We start from the raw sequence: 22,862 nt of genomic DNA on the forward strand, positions 1-22,862 counted from the left end.
CAACTCTCACTTTGACAATATGACATAAGTGTCAAAAAAATTGCGTCGCTTCGAATATTTAAGTTAATATTGTTGCGTATTTAATAAATATTTTCCGAATATTAATAATGTATTGCATTGTGAAAAATTGCAGAAGTTTTTGGACACCAAATTCTGGCCTATAATTTCACAGGCAAGTGTATATTTACGTTATTTACAATATTCCTCAATACTCATGCATTTACCTGTTTAGAATCATTTTAATGGCAAAAATCGTCAAATTTATCATCATTTTACTAAGCAATCATGTTAAATAAGTTCTTTTCCTAATACTTTCATCATTTTTCAACAAGTTTTCAACAAACAAATTTAACAAGTAAGGTAACCATGATGATGGGTTTTTACGGATAGCGACGATAATATATTGCTAAACAATATTATGATGAACATTTAGAACACCATTTTAAATTTTTTTATACTAGTAATGAAACAACACACGACATCGGTATTGCACTCACATATTGTGGTTTGTTCTTTTAAAGTGAAACTTTTATTACATCGTCTCAAACTTTTTGGTCTGTGTAGCGCATGTCGCGTGTATCGCGGCTGCCGAGTAGGTATACCTACTCGGCAGCCGACCGTCACGCGACATGCGCTACACAAAGCAGTGTTCGGAACCATTCGAACAGTTTCACTTTTACCATGGTTTCATAAAACCACACAACATTTTTTTTTTACATTGAAATTTATACTTTTTAACCTAATATTTTTTTGTTTTACGTATTTCAGCTTTCCAAAAATGAAATAAAAAGAAATAAATGGCTGTCCATAGTGCCTATCAAGGGTAAAATTTATCAACATGCCAGAATATGCAGTTTGCATTTTAAGCCTGAGGATTACGGTCCAGAAAAAAAATACCTTTTGAAAAGTGCTATACCTTTTTATTTACCACATTCTTGTTACTGCGTCTCAACTGATAAAGTAATTTTAATTATATTATAATTAACCACCATGAAACCATTAGTAACCGTAAGTACAGCTCCTGAAAGACATACGAATTTCTGAGAACTGTTCGTTACCACACATCAACACTAGCGATGCAACTCTCCCTTTGGAATATTGAAAAGTTTTAGACTGAAGCTTGAGTAACCAAAACGATGTTTTAATATATGTAGCACTCATTTTAATTAAAAAATCGTAGTATGAGATCAAAAGTTATCAAGCGTTATTTAAAACTATCATTCTCTACCAATTAAAATGGTATGTACCTATAAAGATGATAATTATTCATGTAAGTTGACCAGTAATCTTCTTATATATAAAAATGAATCGCAAAATGTGTTGGTAAGCGCATAACTCGAGAACGGCTGAACCGATTTCGATAATTCTTTTTTTATTATATTCCTTGAAGTACAAGGATGGTTCTTATGTAGAGAAAACGTAAATATTATGTACCACGGGCGAAGCCGGGGCGGACCGCTAGTTTAATATATGTATATAAATCTCGTGTCACAATGTTTGTCCTCAATGGACTCCTAAACCACATAACCGATTATAATAAAATTCGCACACCATGTGCAGTTCGATCCAACTTGAGAGATAGGATAGTTTAAACATGTAGGTACCACGGGCGAAGCCGGGGCGGACCACTAGTATTATAATATAAATTATAAATACTGTTAAAAATATATGTATGTCGTTATTATTTATAGACCATGATTTTTAGTTTTTTTTATTTCGAAAAATCCTGAATATACAAACCAGTGTGGTCACCCACAGAAAGAGACAAAAAACAACACTGACGTCATTCAAGGTTATATTTTCTTGTGACAAGTTAATGGTCATAGTGCAATCTCCAGTGTATTAGATATAAGCTTCTTGGGCTCAACTATAATGTAATATTTAATAAATATAAATAAAAATGAAAAATATAATTTTAATTGTCTATGGTCTCATCAAAACTTTTTAAAAGTCGATCAAGACTCGATTGATTCGATTTTTATTATCTTTTTCGTTATCGTTTTCATGCCGGCGGCCATATTGTTTTAAAAGTCAAGCATCGAAATTTCTACCACAGATATTTGATTTAAATTTAGATTAAATTAATTCTACAAAGAATTAGGATTGTGAAAATCAAATATTCATAATGGATTCCCTCGTTGGTTATGAAAGTGATGACGATAATGAATCTGAACGATACGGACAACAGCCATTGGTAAGTGTCCTTGGGTAATGTCCATTTTGATTTTATATCAATAAATGAGAAAAATTAGCACATACTGTTTCTTCTAAAAATAACAATATGTTTATTTTTTATTTAATCTCACTGATGAAGTTTAACGGTAGTAACTAATCATTAGTGCTTGCCTTGGATTTTTTTCACAATCGGGATAATTTTTAACATGCAATTGACATATGTGTAGGCCTATGTTACATAGTATATGATGAAATTTATTAAATTAATTGACTGTTCCTAACAGTCACGAGGCTACATCTGCTTATCTTAATTATGTACAATTAAAAATAAATTCCCTACATATTATGTTACATTTGAAAGAATTTGATATTAATTTATTTCTCTGCTTGACAATAGACTGATATTATAGGTGGTGGCGAGTGGGAGCCGCAAGAAAGAAGATGACACAAACTACGACCAGGTCAACATGGACTTGAGCGAGGTTGGTATCAACTTTTTAACCTTTCTCTAACTTAGTCTATGTAAAACATTATAAATTCACATTATATATTGCTAGTGTCATAATAAAGTAGAATTTAGTAGGTACTTAAAATAATATATTGAATTTGTACTAAAACTTTTCCTTCAAATTATTTGTTGGACAATATAAGGTTTAATTGTATTGGTCAAAAATAATTTTTAAACAAAAAGCATCTTTTATCTACACATAGATAGAGTATTCTTACTATTTCCTCAAAGCATTATACATAAAATTAAAAATACACAATCATGATAGTTTTTCCAAACTCATTGTTAGTATGTCATCTATTGAAATCTTGTCAGCGATGATATTAACACTTTTATTATTTTATATGTTACCCATTTGTAAATTGACAAAAAAAGTCAAAAACGATCTGCGTGGCCTCAAGATGACTCCCAGTTTGGCTTTCCCCTTACAACTGTAACATGTAAGTACATAGAAATAAGAGATAAGCCCATCTTTGCATTTACTTTTAACAGTGGTGAAAGGTAATATACACTGAATATTGTCTAATGTATATGAAATGATGTTATTGAAAACATTGTAAGGTATTTGTGAACAAAATAGTACTAATTCGGATAATTTGCAATGTTGAGTAATTTTACGAAATTATGATTCATACAATTCAGGGGAATGGTAAATGATAAGAGTGATATAATTATATAGATTAAATGTATAGTTTGAAGAAAAAATGTAAAAAAAAAAAGTTTCGTAATATTAAAGAAAGAAAGAATTATTTTAAATATTACTGATGTTGGCATTTTCAATGACATCATAATTCGTAAGTTCTATAAGTAGTAGAGCCATTTTAATAGGCAACATTTGACAGTTCAACAAAATTCAACAATGTAACCTAGTAACGACGACATAGAATAACATGATATTTCGTTTTGTTTGAACTGCACATTTGCATAACTTTTTTCAATTACGATTACATATTTATAATAATAATGACCGATACAAGTAATTTTAAGATTTCATTTTACTGATAAACCATTTTAAACTTAATAAACAATTTCTGAATTAAAGAACTGACGTCACTACAATTTTGTGTCAATAAACTTTTTTTCTTTTTAAATACCAGAGACGTTACTCTAAAAATCGAAATTTGACATCTAGAATCGAATGCATTGATTACTTGTGAATAAAAATCATCATAAATTAATAAATGTGTTTCAAGTTCGATTGACAAATGTTTCAAGTCCGTATCGATTAATTCACTTTAATCGATGTTTTTAAGCAGGTTACCTCTCTTCGAAGATAAAATTGATAGACGTCAAATGTTGCCTATTAAATTGGCTCGACAATAGTAGTTGGTTGAGGTAACTGTATTATAAATATGGTTCATTTTGCAAATATTAAATCCAAACATCTAAGCAATGCTTAAGAAGCTGATACAATACATATAATAATTGACGAGTGAATGTTTGTCGCAGGAATCTCAAGGCGAGTCGGAGCCGGAGCTGCCGCAGGCGGAGACCTACAGTTCGCGACACACGTCTAAGGAGGATCGGCGAAGCTCAAGTATGTAGTTTTTGTGATTTAGATTAATAATAGTGACACAAACCAAAAGGTTAATGTCGTGACTATTCCATACAACTATTAAAAATAATTGATCATACACTTTAATCACTAATAAGTAATATCTCAAATATTTAATATTCACATAATTAATATTTTCCATTTTATAGTGGTTAAAAGTGGGTATGTTAGAAACATTTAAGTGCTAAAGGGTTTAGCTTGAAGCCATATTTTATACATTTAATACATTTTTCATACATTGTTACTTGCTTCACTAATTTAATACTTAAATATTTTTAGATGACAGCCGTGAACACGAGCGCGCCCGTGACAGCGGCAAAGATCGCGACCGTGACCGCGATCGTGACCGTGACCGCCAACGTGATCGCGACCGTGACCGTGACGACAAGCGGGACAAACGGCGTGACTCACCGCGCAGGGACAGGGACCGTCGATCACCACGGAGGGATGAAAGACACAGGTATATTACTGGTTTTTGACGTGACAACGTCTTATAATTCGATAGAGCCAGCTGCACGCACGAAAAAACATGACTCATGCGGCGTTACCTCGCTCTGAGGCGTTCCATGTAAGCCTTGAAGTGCAAGCGAGAGCGCAGAACGAGCGACAAAGAAGCACAATCGGCCTTAAGACGTTGTCACATTCAACTATCGTCAGTAAACCAACTTTACAGACAACCAATTTTTTTTTATGGGATTAACTTGCCAGCTTGCAATGGTGTTGAAATTCAATCACTTTTGAAGTTCTTGTTAGATAGATGAACAAATATTTATGTCAAAACATATAAATGTGAAAATTTCGCTTCACTTGTGTTTGAATTGTAAATGTAAAGTCTAAATAATTCTTGAATCCACCTCAACCAAAATCGGTACAGCCTTTTAAAAGTAGTTTAGTGACAAACATATACACAAGGTATAAATGAGTAAATTGGCGAGTATGTCAATTAATAATTATTGTAATTTTATTCAAAAACTTTAGTACACAAATATTCAATGTTCTTTAAAAATTGCACACTATCTGAATTTTGCAGGCTTTTTTCTAACATAGCATTTATAATTCCATAAGCAATTCATTGTGTTGCAAATATAACCGTCTAATTGGATATTAACCTATTGAGCCCCGAACGGCCCGATCGGTCCACAACACAATAGATACAAAAAAAATACAAAAATACAAAAATCTTTATTGTTGCATAAACATTTTGTAGATAATACAATGCACTAATCTCCACACTAGGAGATTTTCTGTTGTGTCTGTGATTCCGGGGCCTGAGTTATTAATCTGTATATTGTAATAATTTACAGGCCAGAACGTAGCGATCGTCACCGCGAGCCGCCGCGTCGAGGCCTGCTCGGAGACAGGCCTGATGATAGACGACCCTCCACTGATAGCAAGGTACACGAAACTCGATTTAGGGCTGATTTTTCAATGCTTGGTTAAAACTTATTCATCGAATTATGTATAAAACTACCATTTTAAAAACGTATTCTAATTGCCCGTATTTGACAGTTTATGTGACATTTTAATATTATCGTGTAATACTTTATTGGACGGATAAGTTTTGTCCAAGCATTGAAAAATCGGCCCTAAGTAACTTTTAAAACTTCCATAAGAGCGTTTTATATTGTCGTAATCAATGGGTATCATTTACCACAATAACTTAAATTTGTTTACTTTCAAAATTATTTGAGATTTATTAAAGAAAAATTATTCCAAATTGCCCTATTTAGATAAAAATATTACAGAATGATTAATATAATAAATATTAATGTAATTCTCTTTTCTAAAAACTTAAACTAATTTCAGATGCCTGCGCTTATGGATTTGAAACCATTTGGCGGAGATGTCCCGCCGTTGCCACTGAAGTCACAAGATGCAAGAGACGCTGTGTCACCTAGGTATGTTATTTTACATCCATAATAATATTATAAATACGAAAGTAACTCTGTCTGTCTGTCTGTTACTCAATCACGCCTTAACTACTGAACCAATTTGCATGAAATTTGGTAAAGAGATATTTTGATACCCGAGAAAGGACATAGGCTACTTTTTACCCCGGGAAATAGGATAGGTTTTATCCCGGAAATCCCACGGGAACGGGAACTATGCGGGTTTTTCTTTGACTGCGCGGGCGAAGCTGTGGGTGGGAAGCTAGTTTACAATATGCATGAAATAAAGTGTAACAATTTTTTTTTATACTTATTGAGGAAGGCTATAGAGCTTAGAGCAATAAGAGCGGAGCAATGCGTGTAAAACCGCGGGGATCGGCTTGTTGATCATAATAAACAATAGACATTCATTAATTAAAATTGTTTCGATATATTTCTTCATTTTATTGAATAAAATTATTTCAGTTTCAATCAGTTGTCAACTCAAACGCCTAACCGTCGAATAGCGCGCTATCTGGCCGTTGGAGCGGCAAATAGATTTATTCCTCAAATAACGTAGTTATTCGATAGATAAGTCCTATTCGTCTATTGAAAAATTGAATATTTTGTTAACTGAAGAATAAAGTCTATCTAGCTGTTTATCTGGGCATTGAAAAATCGGCCCTAAATATCATAACTTATATGTGTATTATTTTCAGATTTGTAGACCGGGATCGTCGCGACCGTGACCGAGACCGCGACCGCGACCAGGACCGTGGCCGTGACAATGACCGTGACCGTGGCCGTGATAATGACCGTGACCGTGGTCGTGACAATGACCGTGGTCGTGACAATGACCGTGATCGTGAGAGAGATCGCGACAACCGACCCAACAGGCGATCTGAAGATAGGAGGTTTGTTATGCTATACAATAGAAATTATTTAACATTTTAAATTACTTGTAGAAATCTGTAATTTATAATGTTTATAAAATATCCTACTTACTCACACTTCAAAATAATGTATAAGATGTTAATTGAAGCTTATTATCGTAGTCAAAGCTTTTATAGGTTATTTTTTATCTTAACAGATCATCTGGTCGCGAGCGAGGCAATGAAAGATCAAGATCTCGTGGTCACGCCTATCCACCACCACACACAATGTGAGTTACTTATATTTTAATATACAGGGTGTCCCACTGTTGGTATACTAAGCTCAAAGGAGGTTATAGTTTTGCATACGCTGAGTACGTAAAAAATACTTATAAAATTCCAGACGCATTTTTTTTCAAATAGATGTATTTTTAAAACACTATGTTGTACACCCATAACAAGCTCCCCGCCCAACTTTGCCACCCGCACGTGAGCTATCGTTTAAGATTATGTTTTCATAGACAAAATGCTCATACCAGAGAAACGGTATATGCCGGCTGCGCTAAGCTAGAGAAGAAAACATGAATTTTCAGGAAAAATTTAGCAAAATTTTTTTGCCGTTATTTTGTTGTTTAAGTATTTTTTACGTGATCAGTGTATACAAAACTATAAGTCCCTTCGCGCTTAGTATACCAATAGTGGGACACCCTGTATATAAATCTCGTGTCACAATGTTTGTCCTCAATGGACTCCTAAACCACTTAACCGATTATAATAAAATTCGCACACCATGTGCAGTTCGATCCAACTTGAGAGATAGGATAGTTTAAACATGTAGGTACCACGGGCGAAGCCGGGGCGGACCGCTAGTTTACTTATAAATAAGAATGAAAATATTTTATCTGCTCATAAACTACTCAATCGATTTTAAAAATTCATGTGCTATTAGAGAACTGCTTATTATGGAGTAAAATAAGCTTTTCAGCTATATTTATCATTGTGTCAATGCGAGCGAAGCCGTGCGTAATCAGCTAGTCTATTAGAATATGCATATGAATATCATGTACAGTAATTGTTGAAAAAAAAAATTGGTTGTGTGTGAAAAATAGTTGAACGTGACAACGTTCGATTGTGCTTCTTTGTCGCTCGTTCCGCGCTCTCGCTTGCACTTCAAGCCGGAGCTTATGGAACGCCTCAGAGCGAGGTAACGCCGCATGACTCATGTTTTTTCGTGCGTGCAGCCGGCGCTATCGAATTATAAGACGTTGTCACGTCAATAACATTTTCTGAAGTAGATATTATTTACTCGTATAAAATTATTGATACAACTTATAATAAATGTTTTTATTTATAGGACAAATGAGAGAGAAAAGAGATCGCCCACATCGGGAGAGTACAGACCGTCCTCATATAAAGTAAACAAGAAATTGGAAGTTATGGAAAAAATGGGTAAGTTTCACTAGCTTTATATAGGCTATTCTTAATGTATAAGTAGTTAGTTTCTTGGGGTTTAAAATAAAAATTTACTACAAAAACTTATACTTTAATATTGTAAAATATTTTTAACAAAGACATTTATCTTATTGTTATTGTAACTTAATTTTAACCTTAAATTTTTACTACGCAAACAAACACACACATTACATTGTATTTTTTTGCAGATGAATTGAATAAAAACTAATTTTCATATTTAATGATAACTGCACTGACTACACGAAATAATTCACCTTTACCTTATAAATTTAAAATTTAAGATATAATTCCATTTGTATCAATAAAATTACTCCAACAAATATATAATTTTGCAGGTCTCCAAATAAAAACCCCAGACGGGTCTATGGCCACAGCACAGCAGTTACGAGCGGCTGCCGGCGAGAATCCGTCCGGTTTGCCAAATTACTGTTCAGGCTCGCTACACGCTTCTAAGATACTTGATCAGGTAAAACTTTAATTATCCTACTAATTTTATAAACGGTTCTTAACAATGTATGGATGTTACTCTTTCACGGCAAAATCAAAGAAAGTTATTTGATGATACTTGGCAGTGATGATGTAGCTTATGTATGGGAATAACACATAAGTTATAGAAATAATCGCTTTTGCACTCAGGTAAAACCGCGCATCTAGTTTAGTTTAATTAAATTAAAATAAGCTAATGATAAGAAGATAAGTTATTTCATTAATATTTGTAATTATTCATCTTAATTCGTCAACTGATTAAAAAATTGCAAAATATCTATATATAACTAGCGGTCCGCCCCGGCTTCGCCCGTGGAACATATTTACGTTTTCTCTACATAAGAACCATCCTTGTACTTCAAGGAATATAATAAAAAAAGAATTATCGAAATCGGTTCAGCCGTTCTCAAGTTATGCGCTTACCAACACATTTTGCGATTCATTTTTATATATAAGAAGAAGAAGATATACAGGGTGTCCCGCTATTGGTATACTAAGCGCGAAGGAACTTGTAGTTTTGCATACACTGATCACGTAAAAAATACATAAACAACGAAATTACGTTAAATTTTTTTTGATAATTTTTTCCTGAAAATCCATGTTTTCTTCTCTAGCTTCGCGCAGCCGTCATATACCGCTTCTCTAATGTGAGCATTTTGTCTATGAAAACATAATCTTAAACGATAGCTCACGTGCTAGTGGCAAAAATGGGTGGGTTGCTTGTTATGGGTGTACACATAGAGTTTTAAGAATTCATCTATTTGAAAAAAAAAATGCGTCTGGATTTTTTTAAGTATTTTTTACATACTCAGCGTATGCAAAACTATAACCTCCTTTGAGCTTAGTATACCAACAGTGGGACACCCTGTATAGATTGACTGCTTCGGTATGATGTTACAATCATACCGAAGCAGTCAATCTATAGCATCAAAGACCAATTTATCAATGACGATCTGGCTGTATTTCATGTTTTTCTTTGATTCTGTCATTCGACTATTATTCAATTAAAGCCGGCTACTCACAAACCTGCTGCAGGTGCAATATTGGAACAATCTCGGTTGCACGGCGGTCGGAGCAATTTTAACTATTCTCTAAATTGCCCCTGCTTGCTTATACACATCACAATTAAGGAGCCGATTTAGGGTCCAATTCTATTGCCCCTGCTGCAGGTAGGTGAGTAGCTGGAATCTGCTGCCGAGTTGTCTAGTAATGAACTATCCAGTAATTTGATTTATCATAAAACATAAATAAACTACATGTAATAAAATATTTGTTATTCCAGGTGCAGAAGCGCAAACTCCTGTGGGCGAACAAGGGCAAACCGGCAGAAGAAGAGGCGGCCAAGTGGAGTGGAGCTCGGTTCGCGCAGGACAATGACGGCCGACAGGTGTCCAAGTTCATGCGGCTCATGGGCATACGGGACCCCGGTTAGTTGTTTATTTAGGTAGATGTTAAAAAAGAGGTGTTGGTAAATGTTAAAAATACTTATGTAATGATGATTCGAAAGTGCTACTAAATAGTAGTCTAATTGAATAAATGAATGTTTGAGTTTGAGTTTATACTTTGTATTGTTACTTCTTGATGGAACTGCATTTTATAGTAATAGAAACACACAATTCACTAGTGCCACTTTATTTATATTTTTACACGCTTTATATTAGCTTCACCTGTATGTTTGTAACCGACTTCTTTGGGCGCGATTTTGACCCACTTTAAACGGCCAGATTTCGTTCAAACTTTGTAGATTTATTGAGGACCGATGACAATAAAAATTTAATCTAATTTGATAAAAATTTTCTATTTTTTAGTTCGGTTTTCTATAAAAAAGCGTGTTTTTTAGTTTTTTTAAACTATTATTATTATTACAATAAACTACGACCGGTTTCGAAACATCATCCATCCATGGTATCCACCTGGGGATCGAAACATCATTGCAACGTGTCGTAGTTTATTGTACTAAAAATATAAATAAAGTGGAACTAGTGAATTGTGTGTTTCTATTACTATACATAGTTGTAACTTATCTAACAAACTTGCCATTGACAACAAAAATTAGTCTGATGAAGGTTTTAAGGTGGACATAGAACAAGCTAAAACACTAATAAAGTTACATAGGAAGTAGTTTGGTCAAAAATGTTTGGATGCTGGAACAAAAGATTTTTTAAATCGTCAATATTGATGTGATTTTTAAGTGAATTATCTTGCATAAAACCTACTGATATAGATTAAACTACTACACATTATACAAAAAATATCTTATAATAATATAACCTTAGTACTATTTCTATTTTGATTTAGAAACAGCAATTGCATTAAAACTTTACACATAGCATAACAACTAATACTTGTTCCACAGATGCAGTAAAGAGCCCAGCGGCAGAAGGTGCAGATCCGAACCAGAAACAAGAGGAATTGTTCAAAGCGATGCAAGCGCAATACGAAGTGGCGAGAGCCACTACACACACCATGCGTGGTGTAGGGCTTGGTTTTCAGCGGGGACAGTTCTGAAGACATTAAAGTGCTGTATGAGCCTTGGTTTCGAAGGAGGACAGTTCTGAAGACATTAAAGTGTGATGTGAGCCTTGGTTTCCAAAAGGGGACAGTTTAGAAGACTTAAAGTGTGGTGTGAGCCTTGGTTTTCAAGGAGGACAGTGTGGAAGACTTAAAGTGTGTATTGTGCAATAAAATAAACCAATTTCCGCAGACATATAAGTTATTTATGCACTACATGCACTAAAAAAGACGGGTTGCACTCCGGGAGTGTCGGCAGAAGTGAAAACTTGATTATTAACGTTGAGCATGTTTGATATTTTGGAATGGTATCCGTCTTACGCTTTTTCGATCAGGTCACGTGTTCTGACGCGAGTTTAAGATTTTATACCCATTACAGAAAAAGTGCTCAACGCCGCTAAAGAAGTTTTCACTTCAAAAGGCTATTGGCAGTGGGAGCTAGTGGGGGCAGGTTTAAGTTGGCTACAGTTCTATACACTGGGCAGTGAGGACACCTTGTGGCCACTACATCACAATAAATACCGGGAAACAAGGTCTGCTGAGGCTTGTTGGGGGAATAAAAAGGGCAGGATTGTATTGCAAAATAGATAATATACTGAAGTCTAAATAAGTGATGAACTAAAAAGCGGAAGAGGTCTTATTTATGAAACACTAAGCTAACAAGTGAGTGTTATGAAAGAAGAAAATATGTCCTTTGAAATACTGCTTTATATTCTTTATGATGGAGGGCTAGAAGATCTTGATATCTTAGTAAGATGAACAGCTGTGTCATAAAAAAGAGGTAAATAATAAGAAGAATACCTATTGTATAGTATCTATTGTATATTATAAATTCCGGCCTTTGTCTGGTAATGAAGTTTTAAGAATATGACTAAAAAATTAGAATCTAGTATTTTCCTATGATGAAGTAAATTTAGTCAATTGCACTTCCATTTTTATTAAGATAGGGTTTTGTGTTGAATTAATATAATATGCTATGGACTGTGCAGTGTTTAGTGTTGATTATAATATAAATAACATGAATTGTATGTAGTGAAGGGATTTGTCATATTGTATACATATTGCATGTATGTGTATTATTTTCTCTCAAATTGAAAAAAAATTGTTGCAAACATCAACTAATAGACCGGGAGATACTGACACAAAATTTCGAGTCATTTGTAACAGGATGGCGGTTCTACAGGGGTCTTAGTACGCAATGACAAAAAGAAAAACGATGGCGTGAACGCTGGTACCGGCGGCTTAGTCGCGTGGGCGTTAGTCGAACTCGTCGGAAAATAGCGAAAGTCAAACGATTTGTAACAGTATGGCACTTATTTTTCCTGTAAGTTTGAGGATCAACAAATATAAATACAAAATTTCAAAGATCTATGTGTTGGAAATCTTCACTTATATAAATTAATAATAAATTAAGTTTTCAAGTATGACAGCACTTTTTCCCCCTACTAGAAGTATGGCAAATATAATAATGGTCACATTTTATCAAATACTCTCCAAAAATCCAAATGCAATACTGGTACAAAAAGTTTGGCGAAATAAAATTTTTTTGCAGATTTTCGGCGGTATGGCGACCATTTGGAATCGTCCGAAAAGTATGGCATGGCGATTTTCGTAAATGGCTGCACGACGATAGTTACCTGTGCAAAAGTTAGCCTGGTACAAATGGTTGAATGATTGTTTTATTTAAATCAACACATTCGCGTCGGTATGGCGGGCTGTAAGTCACACCGGAAAAGTATGGCATGACACTACCGCCTACTACTTTTTTATGGGCTATCGGTAAATTCTAAAATTTTTGTGTTACAAATCGTTTGACTTTCGCTATTTTTCCGACGAGTTCGACAAACGCCCACGCGACTAAGCCACCGGTACCAGCGTTCACACCATCATTTTTCTTTTTGTCATTGCGTACTAAGACCCCTGTAGAACCGCCATCCTTGTTACAAATGACTCGAAATTTTGTGTCAGTATCTCCCGGTCTATAAAGAGATTCAAAAATAAAAAATAAACTAATGATAATTGGTAATGAATTATCTTGTAAATATTTATTTTTCAAGAATTAAAATGCTTTTAACAATCCTTAGTTTTAAAAAAATTATTGTAATACAAGCATACAATAAAATGTGTAAAATAAAAATAAAAAATTTATCAGCAACTTCAAATATAAGATTACAATATTGCTCTGCCTTCTGGGGCCGTATTACGACCTCTTACGACAGTTAACGCCGTGAATTTAACTGACTGGCAAATTCATATAATACCATGATTAACCATGGCTGGTTATTGCGATCATAATATGAATTTGCCAGTCAGTGCGATACGGCCCCTGAACTAGGTAATTACCTGTATCTCAAAGGGCAGTAACAGTATAACAGTAATTATTGGAATGTTTCTTTGGTATTTATGAAATGTGAAAAATAAACTTTTAACTATTATTTGGAATTATTACAGTGAACATTTGAGTTTTGGTGGTTTATGTTATGTATTTTTTTACCTATATGAACTCTGTAATGAAGCTATAGGGGCTGTGTGATAATTATCAAATTAAAAAGTAGTAAGCATTGTGTTTATTAATAATTAACTTAGGTTAAGTTAGATAGACTACAGGCCCGTGTTGAAAAAATTATGGGTCATTTGACCCACCACCTGACCTATCTAGAATGATATAAGAGCATAAAATAATAAGATTCAGCACTATGACGTCACTTGTAAGCTGTCCACCTGAGTGCAGATGAGAATTCGAAGGTTCAGGTAGAGATTTTCTCCCCTTGTCTCCATGATTTTTGTACGGCGTTGCGGAATAATTGATTAAAAGAAGTATAGAAATAGTATGACACAGATGCCGTACAAAATCAAATGACCAAATTTACCCCGGCAACTGTCGAAAAATAAAAATAAATTCCGACTTTGTGGACCACCATTTTTGTACGGCATCTGTGTCATACTATTTCTATACTGCTTTTAAACCATTATTCCGCAACGCCGTACAAAAATCATGGAGACAAGGGGAGAAAATCTCTACCTGAACCTTCGAATTCTCATCTGCACTCAGGTGGACAGCTTACAAGTGACGTCATAGTGCTGAATCTTTTTATTTTATGCTCTTATATCATTCTAGATAAGTCAGGTGGTGGGTCAAATGACCCATAATTTTTTCAACATGGGCCTGTAGTCTAAGAGTAAGAGTTGTATTTTGTAATTGTATGCAGTGATTACTACTTTTTTGTTTATCTGAATAAAGTTATTATTGCCAAGCGATTGTTGTTTTTTATTTATACCGAAGCAATATTATAAAAAAACGAACTGTTTCTATTAAACGACGAATAGAATAGGTATTCAATTTACTTTTGCCTTTTTTCGATAATTGACTGCTAGTAGGTACATTTTAGCTTGATGAAAATTTATAGCATGAATCATTAATTACAAGCGCTAAGCGGCATAGAGTTAAAGTTTGTGACCACAGTTTGTGACGTAAGGAGTAATTTTTGGATCTACTGAGACAATTAAAAAAAATCTTTTACCAAGTTAAACCTACATTATTCAGTGTTCTCTATAATATAAAAATGAAACGCTAAATGTGTTGCTAAAATCTCGAGGACGGCTGAACCGATTTCGTTCATTCTTTTTTATAATATTCCTTGAAGTACCTACGAGGATGGTTCTCTTGGAGAGAAAACGTAAACATGCACCACGGGCGAACCGCTAGAAGGCTAAAAATATAGTTGTTACGTTTAAATTAATATAAATACTAGACCGCATTACTTGTATTTATTTAAGTTGTACATAATATAAAGAACGCGTCCAATATTAAATTCCATACAATTTCAATCGAAATGTGACGTTTGACAGCTCAATACTTCAGCTGATTTCTTCTAATGTCATCTAGCTAGGTACCTACACAAAACAATTGCTCTATTTATTATAAACGGGGATTTACTGAATTATAAACAAAAGTAATAATTTTCATAAACAATTACAACCATACAAAGTGTTCCATGAAGTGATAAGGTCAAACAGTAATGAATGCTTGGTAGTCTTAGTTTGTAATTATACTACCCACATATAAACTGGCTTCCTTTTTATATACGGTGGAAGTTCATATCCCGTAATATTATTTAATTTATCGTAAATCCTCTGGGAAAATGGACGAGGTCGAGACGAAGACGTGCGAGAACTGGTAAGTTTGGTCACAAAGGTGGCTGATGTTGTGTCAATATAATTTCTATTTTGGTAATCCTACGTTGTTAGTTTATTTTTGGACAATTGGAGCAAATCTTACATGTGTTGGACGTTTACTCGGTTGTTTACCTTTTAACCGAATTTGAAGTAATAACCGGTGATTTCTTGCGTTGTTTTTTATTGTGAAATGATTTCCCGTAAATTGTTCGTTCGATTTTTCTAACTACCGTCATTCCATTATAAGCCCTGCTTCGTACTGTAACGGTAAATATAATAGACTAGAAATATCTACAGTTTTACAGGAAAAGTTGGTATTTATGCAACAATTTGATAATTGCATACATTTGGGATTAAGATCTGTTGCCAAATCTGTAATTCCAAGGCAAGATACCTTTGTACTGTTGAATTATATAAATATTTTAATCAATAAACTTATTTATACAGCATGAAATAATGTTTTATCAACAAAATAACTGAGCAAGTTTATTTAAATAAAACAAATTAAATCAATAAGAACAATGTTTTGCCTTTTTATATACTTAGGTAAAGAGGTGTATCGCTTTTGCTTTTTGAAATGTGGACTTTATTGTTCAGTTTCTCTCATAAGAAATGTAATAAATGGAACTTAGTAATTGTGATAATGGGCTTAATGGTATACTGTGTATGAACATGTGAAACATCTAAATCTGAATTTATAAAAAATTATCAGCAAAACAAGTGTCATGCCATAAAACTTTCTGATAGATGAATACTTCAGACCAACACTAGTGTTATTAGCAAGGGACATAGTTCACATGCAACAATACAACATACATTGAATTTTTACTATGTCACACTTTCTTTAGTTGATTAACTTTATTCTTAACAATGTAAAAAGTTGTGTTCTTTCCACAATATATTGTTATTAACATGAGGAAATTTTCCTCAACGTATAAATCAAAAAGTAATATCTCATAAAAATTAATTTTTATGATTTTTTTGTTGTATTTATGTCTTTAAACTAACAAAAAACAGCCAGACAGTCAATTTAAACAGTTAATTCCATAAATTTACTATTATTAACTTTCACACACAGCAAGCGGGACATCCCGGCAGACAACTTCACGATCCACAGCATCCACTGTGCTAGAAACATCCGGATGTGTCCTGTGTGCAAGGAGCCATTCCCTCACGCGGAGCTACAGGAACATCATGAGAAGATGCATAAATTATGTATGTATTCAGGGATTTTTTTATTGATACTATCACTACATAGTATAAAACAAAGTCGCTTTCTCTGTCCCTATGTATATATATCTTTAAAACTACGGAACGGATTTTGATGCGGTTTTTTTGATAGATAGAGTGATTCAAGCGGAAGGTTTTAACTTTTAATATATAATTTATAAGGTTTTAGACAAAGCGGGCGAAGCCGCGGGCGGTAAGCTAGTAATATTATAAAACTGAAGAGTTTGTTTGATTGAAAACGCTAATCTCAGGAACTACTGGTCCAATTTGAAAAATTGTTTCGGTGTTAGATAGCTGATTTATCGAGGAAGGGTATAGGTATTATTACACTAAGATCGACAGGTGCTGAGCCACGCGGGTGAAACCGCGAGACGCAGCTAGTACAGTATATTGATAACAAAAAATATTTTCTACTGTGACATAAACTTATTTTCGATCTAGGCAATTTCCAATAATTTTTATAATTTAAATTATTAAATAAAGATAAAAAAAATATTTTCAATTATCATTCATTTATTATGCCTCTAGTGCCGTGCAAGCAATGCGGCGAGAGCGTCTGCGGGACGGACTTGGAGGACCACATTAGGGACTCGTGCGCACACACCATGCAGACTTGCAAGTAAGAGCTATGCACACACATAGTTGAATTTAAAAAATGTAATAAAATGTTGCAACCTTAGTTTCAAATTGTGTATTCATCAGAAAATTATCCTAAATTTTTGACGTGACAACGTCTTATAATTCGATAGAGCCGGCTGCACGTACGAAAAAACATGACTCATGCGGCGTTACCTCGCTCTGAGGCGTTCAAGCCTTGAAGTGCAAGCGAGAGCGCGGAACGAGCGACAATGAAGCACAATCGGACGTTGTCACGTTCAACTATCGTCAGTAAACCGACTTTACAGACAACTAATTTTTTTATGTGAATTTCAATTTTACTTATGCATTTGTACTATATTATGTGGTATACATAGTTCTTATTTTGTACATATAGGTATTGTACCCTGGAGCTCCGTCGGGGCGAACTCCCCGCACACGAGCGCTACTGCGGCGCGCGCACAGAACAGTGCGAGCAGTGTGGCGAATGGGTCATGATGAGATACAGGCAACTGCATCTGGATTCCAACCATGGCTTCTTGAGGCTGGATGATGGTAAGTGATCCTTGGTGGAACTTCCACGGGAGAACTAGGATGAAAGGTGGTATGGTATAATAATAGTTAGATAACTGGGTAAAAAGTAGGTTAAGTGTCATGCCAACTCAAGCTGAATATATACCTACTGCTCTGAACCGTACTGAAACAATATTCTTTTAAGGGCCGATTTTTCAATCCATGGTTAAAACTTATCCACCCAATAAAGTATTACACGATAATATTAAAATTTCACCCGTAAACTGTCAAATTCGGCCAAAGAATACATTTTTAAAATGGTAGTTTTATACATTATTCGACGAATAAGTTTTATCCAAGCATTGAAAAATCGGCCCTAAGTCTAAATGGCATTTTAACTCTGGATAAGGGTAAAAAAAAATTTCGGCTCTTTACAAACCGATGTCGATTTATGACGATGAATATGATAAATAAACAAATTTTGAATTAAAAAAAAAATGGAATTTGGAATTTGAATTGATGTTCATCACTATCTAAATGAATCCATCACAAAATACTAAATTTTATTTTTACAAAACATTTAATCTTCGAATTCCAGATCCGCCACCGTTCAGAAAGGACAAGCCCAACAAGATATTCAACGACTGGGCGAAACCAGCGAACGGGATCAAGAAGCCGGACATTATTAAAGACATTAATGTACCGAGACCGACCGAGATACGTTACTTTCAACCCAGTACATCTTCCAATGGGACCAAGAATCAGAGACCAGTGAATGAAATGATTCGAAGACCTGTGAACGAAAATAAACAAAGACAAGTGAATGAAATGATTCAAAGAATTGTGAATGAAAATAAAAATAGACCAGTGAATGAAATGAATCATAGACCTGTGAATGAAGTTAAACAAAGAACAGTGAATCAAATAAAGGAAACGAATGTAGAGCCGAGAGCGTCTGGTTCTAACGGTGCTGTACCAAGACCGAAGAGAACGAATGATCAGCCACAGATCAATACCAATGTGGCGCCTACGAACAAAGTTAATAAGAATATGTGAGTTTTTTCTTTATTCACTATAGATATTGAGTACCTTCTTAAGTTCTTAGTTGTTTTGGTAGCATGATTTGTTTGTAATTTAGGCATAAACTCGCTTCTATGTTCGCTCTCTTTTCTGGTTCTATTGTGTGTCCAATAAATAAAATTGTTATGACACCATCATAATAATACATAAAATGCTTCTTTATGTTATCGTAATCATCTTATTATTTGAATTGAAACAATTATCATGTCAGTATTATAGTTAAGACTTTTGTTAAGCTTTTGCATAGCTTCCATCGCGGGCCTTGAGCGCGGGGACCGAATCCAGAAATTCCATAACGAAAAAAAACCTCACGCTCCCCACGGGGACGGGCACGGAGGTGTGGTTTGAAGGCACACTATCCAATAGCTTTACCGCGGCAGTCCCCGAGTGCAACACGTCTTTTTTAATCTCTTGGAAAGTTAAATTATTCTTTCATTCATTCTCTCCTCACTATAATTTGCGTTTCTTAAAATAAATAAATATAAATAAATAATATTTATTCGCTTAAAACATGGTACAGAGAGACATTTAGTAAAATTAATTCATGTTAGGCCAATGTCCCGTGGCGCTATAAAGAAGCGTCCGGCCCCCAAGCCCCCCGCGGACCCGCTCCGCGAGCTGCCCTACCGCCGCGCGCTGCAACGCCAGCAGGAGGAGCAGCGTGCATTGCGGGAGAAGAACGCGGAGAACTTGGCCAAGGGTGAGTCGGTTACAGAAACTGGTTCAATGCATGTGCCCAAGAAGCTTATATCTAATACACTGGAGACCATCAGGTAGGATGCAGTCAAATGCCTGGCTATCTTTAATAAAAAAAAAATGTGGCAGAACACAAGCCACTGCTTGAAGTTAATTATAGGGAGTAGCGAAGCATATTGGAGTTGAATGTGCAGAACTTATCATGGCTAAGTGGCGAGATAGTGCAAATTTAAGATCACTTCTATTAAGTTATATTTGGTTAAAGACTAGAGTAAGTCAAAGGATGCTATGCTATTTGTGTTATTTTCATTAATATTGTGTTGATCAAATAAGTAGTGAACAAATTAAACATATATTCATTCATTCGTTTTTTAAATTCTAAAATATACCATGATATCTTAGGTCTTCCACCAGTCCTGACTCCGCTCGAGAAACTAGAGAAACTTAGAAAGATGGACGCGCTACACAACCGCGAAATAGACGACCAAAGTTACAAGAATCGTCTCAACGGTCGCATCTGGATGGCGCCAGACATACCGTCCGGCCACGTGCTTGGTTCTGGAGAAAGTTCTAGAAATACAGAACAAGAGCAAATAGACCTGGAGGTTGAGAGGAGGAAGAAGGAATTCAAGAATCTCAAACCAATGACGCCAGAGGAGTTTATGGAGCGGTTCAATGAACTGCAACTGAAGGAGCCAAATCAGAGGAAGAACGGTGACCGGTTTAGTCAGATTAAATCGTCACTGAAGGTACTAAGACGGGACTTGAATGAGGTAAATATACCAATTTCGGGTTTGTTACTTCAACTTGGTGAATCTATGTCAAGTTGAGATGAATAAAAATACGTGTCAACTGTATAGACTAATTACTATATGTCAATAATATTTCAGGTAACAGCTCCATATAATGCGAATAATGCCAGTGCTGATGTGAATCAAAAGTGAGTGAATATTTTTTCTTATTTTATTGAAAATCAGGTTATACACGCACACATATACGTGCAAATACACACGCCACTTTCTCTGTTAAAAGTTAACTTTCTTGTTACCAAAAATGATTTTCTTAGAGTTATTACAATTATCAATTAACTAATGAAAAACTTATAAATTTAATAAAATTTCAGCCGCAACTGCAGGTCCCCAGAGGAAGTAAGGCTGCCGTGCGAGTTCTGTGGAGAGGCTGTGCCTCTAGATGTTCTGGTGCAGCATGAGGTAATACTGAATTTTATTGTATATTTGAGACTGAAAATTTATTTACTTGTGCCACTTTTTTATAAAATGTTATTGTATTTGTTACTTTCAATATCTACGAACCGGCGCTATATATGGCTAATTCAACAATTTTTTGGATCGCTTCTAGCACTGTTTTAGATGATAAATAATAATTCCAGACGGGTTGTCGCCCCGACCTGGCCCGTGTCCCCCCGCGGTCCCGCAGCGCCAGTCCCCCCCCCGACCAATATGGCGGTAACATCGCACAAGCTGCCCCCCGCAGTGCGAGCCCTCCAGCCGAAACGGTCATACCGTGCGAGTTCTGCGCGAGATCCCTGCCTGTGTACTTGATTAGCGAGCATCAGGTATGGAACTTATACATATAATATTGTATTGCAGTGCTTTACACTATATTTATACTTCAATTCATTCAGTAATTCACACTATTTATCATTCACTCTTCATCATTCACACTACTTCGTCTTGCACTCATTAAATAAATAAATAATCATTTATTTCACTTAAAACATTTAACAAATTAGAGCGACCCAGGCTCCTAAGATAGTAAGAACTGTTTTTCAGGAGCCTGTGTCTTCCATTTACAGTAACACGACACGAAAAAAAAAATCAGAGACAAATTAAATAAAATCAAAATCAATAACAATACTTTTCAATCACTTATTCAGCTCTTTCATTCATTCACGCTACTGATCTTTAACTCATTTACTCTAATAAATCATTCGCTTATAAACTCACTTGTCGAACTAGTCATACCGTGTGAGTTCTGCGCACTTGAAGCAGTTGAAGTTGCACCTGTGCACTTGATTAATGAGCATAATATGAAATACACCAGTCCAATCTATTGATTATTTACATTACAGGCCATTAACGCAGTTGTACTTCAGTTCATTCAGTCATTCCCACTATTTATCGTTCACTCCTGTACAATGTAGATCATTCAATCATTCGTTCATTACTTCTTCGTCGATACTCATCACTCACTCGTATATAAACTCACATGTCAAGCCCCATAAACTGTTTGAAGTCGACGAAGGAATGAGACGCTAGAAACGTACCCAAATCATTCATAATTCAGCTCGTTCAGCCTGATCATCAAAGTCAAGTTCAATTTAATTATTTTTATAATTCGTTAAAACTTTTCTTGCAGGAACGCTGTGGCCGAGAATCGAATCTGCTATTCGCTGATTAAAAACCTCATATCAGAATCTGAAGCTATTTTAACTTATAAATGCACGTGTTCGAATTATTAGTCTGTAATCTGTATATTTAAATAAAAAAAATCTCAATGTTTCGCTGGTACGAAATTGGCCGGTTTTAGGGTAATTTATTTGGTGTATTTTGTGTAAAATTATTTGTTATAGGTACTAGTTCTTACACACGACTTAGTCGTTATATTTCTCAAGACTCAACTAATGACAATATTATCTTGGCTCTACATTAACAAAAAGCTAAAAAAACCTATGTTTCAGCTTTCTAGCGGTAGTATTTGACAAAATCAAGTCAAGAGAAGTAATTAAATTTGTGTCTATATACATATAACTTAGATTTTAAGGGACTATTTAATTGAAGCCCATATCAAAACATACTAGTGCTCTAAATTTAAATTGTCCTAATTTTGAAGTATAACTTAAGCGGTTTCCCGTATTATTGGTGGGATCCGTTTAAAACGAGATTTCAACAGAGGATATTTTAATGTAGTATACCTTCTAAGTAGTCATGGTGGATAAGAGGAATTAAATACTCAACTACTAGAGAAATAGGTAATATTAAGATAAGTTGGCAGGATGTTTTTACATCAATAAAGATGTTAGCTTATTTGTAAATAAATCTTATATTAAAGTCATCACAATTTTAAGACCAAAAAAAAATCTCTTGAAAAGTTCCAGTAAA

At 34.8% G+C, this 22,862-nt stretch overlaps 2 protein-coding genes across 4 annotated transcripts; both read left to right on the forward strand.

Annotated features, from left to right (window-relative positions):
• Positions 1-1,990: 1,990 nt before the first annotated feature.
• Positions 1,991-12,564, forward strand: LOC149478631 (uncharacterized). Of its 2 annotated transcripts, none has more exons than XM_089708979.1 (12): positions 1,991-2,194; positions 2,586-2,657; positions 4,133-4,220; positions 4,518-4,698; positions 5,543-5,633; positions 6,045-6,136; positions 6,826-7,020; positions 7,197-7,268; positions 8,333-8,427; positions 8,787-8,917; positions 10,220-10,364; positions 11,294-12,564. In XM_089708979.1, exons 1-12 carry the CDS (start codon positions 2,126-2,128, stop codon positions 11,443-11,445), a joined length of 1,383 nt encoding a protein of 460 aa, XP_089565105.1. In that variant the 5' UTR covers positions 1,991-2,125; the 3' UTR covers positions 11,446-12,564. The 2 variants fall into 2 exon arrangements, with proteins under 2 accessions (XP_089565105.1, XP_089565106.1); XM_089708980.1 differs by having other exon boundaries at positions 2,044-2,194; positions 2,573-2,657.
• Positions 12,565-15,317: 2,753 nt separating this feature from the next.
• Positions 15,318-22,419, forward strand: LOC149478632 (uncharacterized). 2 transcript variants are annotated; one of them, XM_089709129.1, is made up of 11 exons: positions 15,318-15,625; positions 16,703-16,839; positions 17,383-17,473; positions 17,849-18,006; positions 18,563-19,016; positions 19,596-19,744; positions 20,143-20,513; positions 20,631-20,680; positions 20,864-20,951; positions 21,131-21,316; positions 22,120-22,419. In XM_089709129.1, the coding sequence occupies exons 1-11, from the start codon at positions 15,591-15,593 to the stop codon at positions 22,159-22,161; spliced, it is 1,761 nt and encodes a 586-aa protein (XP_089565255.1). In that variant the 5' UTR covers positions 15,318-15,590; the 3' UTR covers positions 22,162-22,419. The 2 variants fall into 2 exon arrangements, with proteins under 2 accessions (XP_089565255.1, XP_089565256.1); XM_089709130.1 differs by lacking the exon at positions 15,318-15,625 and adding an exon at positions 15,674-15,891.
• The last annotated feature ends 443 nt before the right edge of the window (positions 22,420-22,862 follow it).

The sequence above is a fragment of the Colias philodice genome, chromosome 21 (genome assembly GCF_061535455.1).
Source record: "Colias philodice isolate Cphi_HAF_F1 chromosome 21, ilColPhil1 Martin Lab GWU primary, whole genome shotgun sequence".
Classification (NCBI taxonomy): domain Eukaryota; kingdom Metazoa; phylum Arthropoda; class Insecta; order Lepidoptera; family Pieridae; genus Colias; species Colias philodice.

Excerpts from the sequence above, each read along its gene's own strand:
- LOC149478631 (XM_089708979.1), top strand. The coding sequence starts at position 2,126 with ATGGATTCCCTCGTTGGTTATGAAAGTGATGACGATAATGAATCTGAA. Across the intron at positions 4,221-4,517 it reads GGAGGATCGGCGAAGCTCAA|ATGACAGCCGTGAACACGAG; the intron begins GTATGTAGTTTT and ends AAATATTTTTAG. Across the intron at positions 7,021-7,196 it reads AGGCGATCTGAAGATAGGAG|ATCATCTGGTCGCGAGCGAG; the intron begins GTTTGTTATGCT and ends TTATCTTAACAG.
- LOC149478632 (XM_089709129.1), top strand. The coding sequence starts at position 15,591 with ATGGACGAGGTCGAGACGAAGACGTGCGAGAACTG. Across the intron at positions 15,626-16,702 it reads ACGAAGACGTGCGAGAACTG|CAAGCGGGACATCCCGGCAG; the intron begins GTAAGTTTGGTC and ends TTTCACACACAG. Across the intron at positions 21,317-22,119 it reads ACTTGATTAGCGAGCATCAG|GAACGCTGTGGCCGAGAATC; the intron begins GTATGGAACTTA and ends CTTTTCTTGCAG.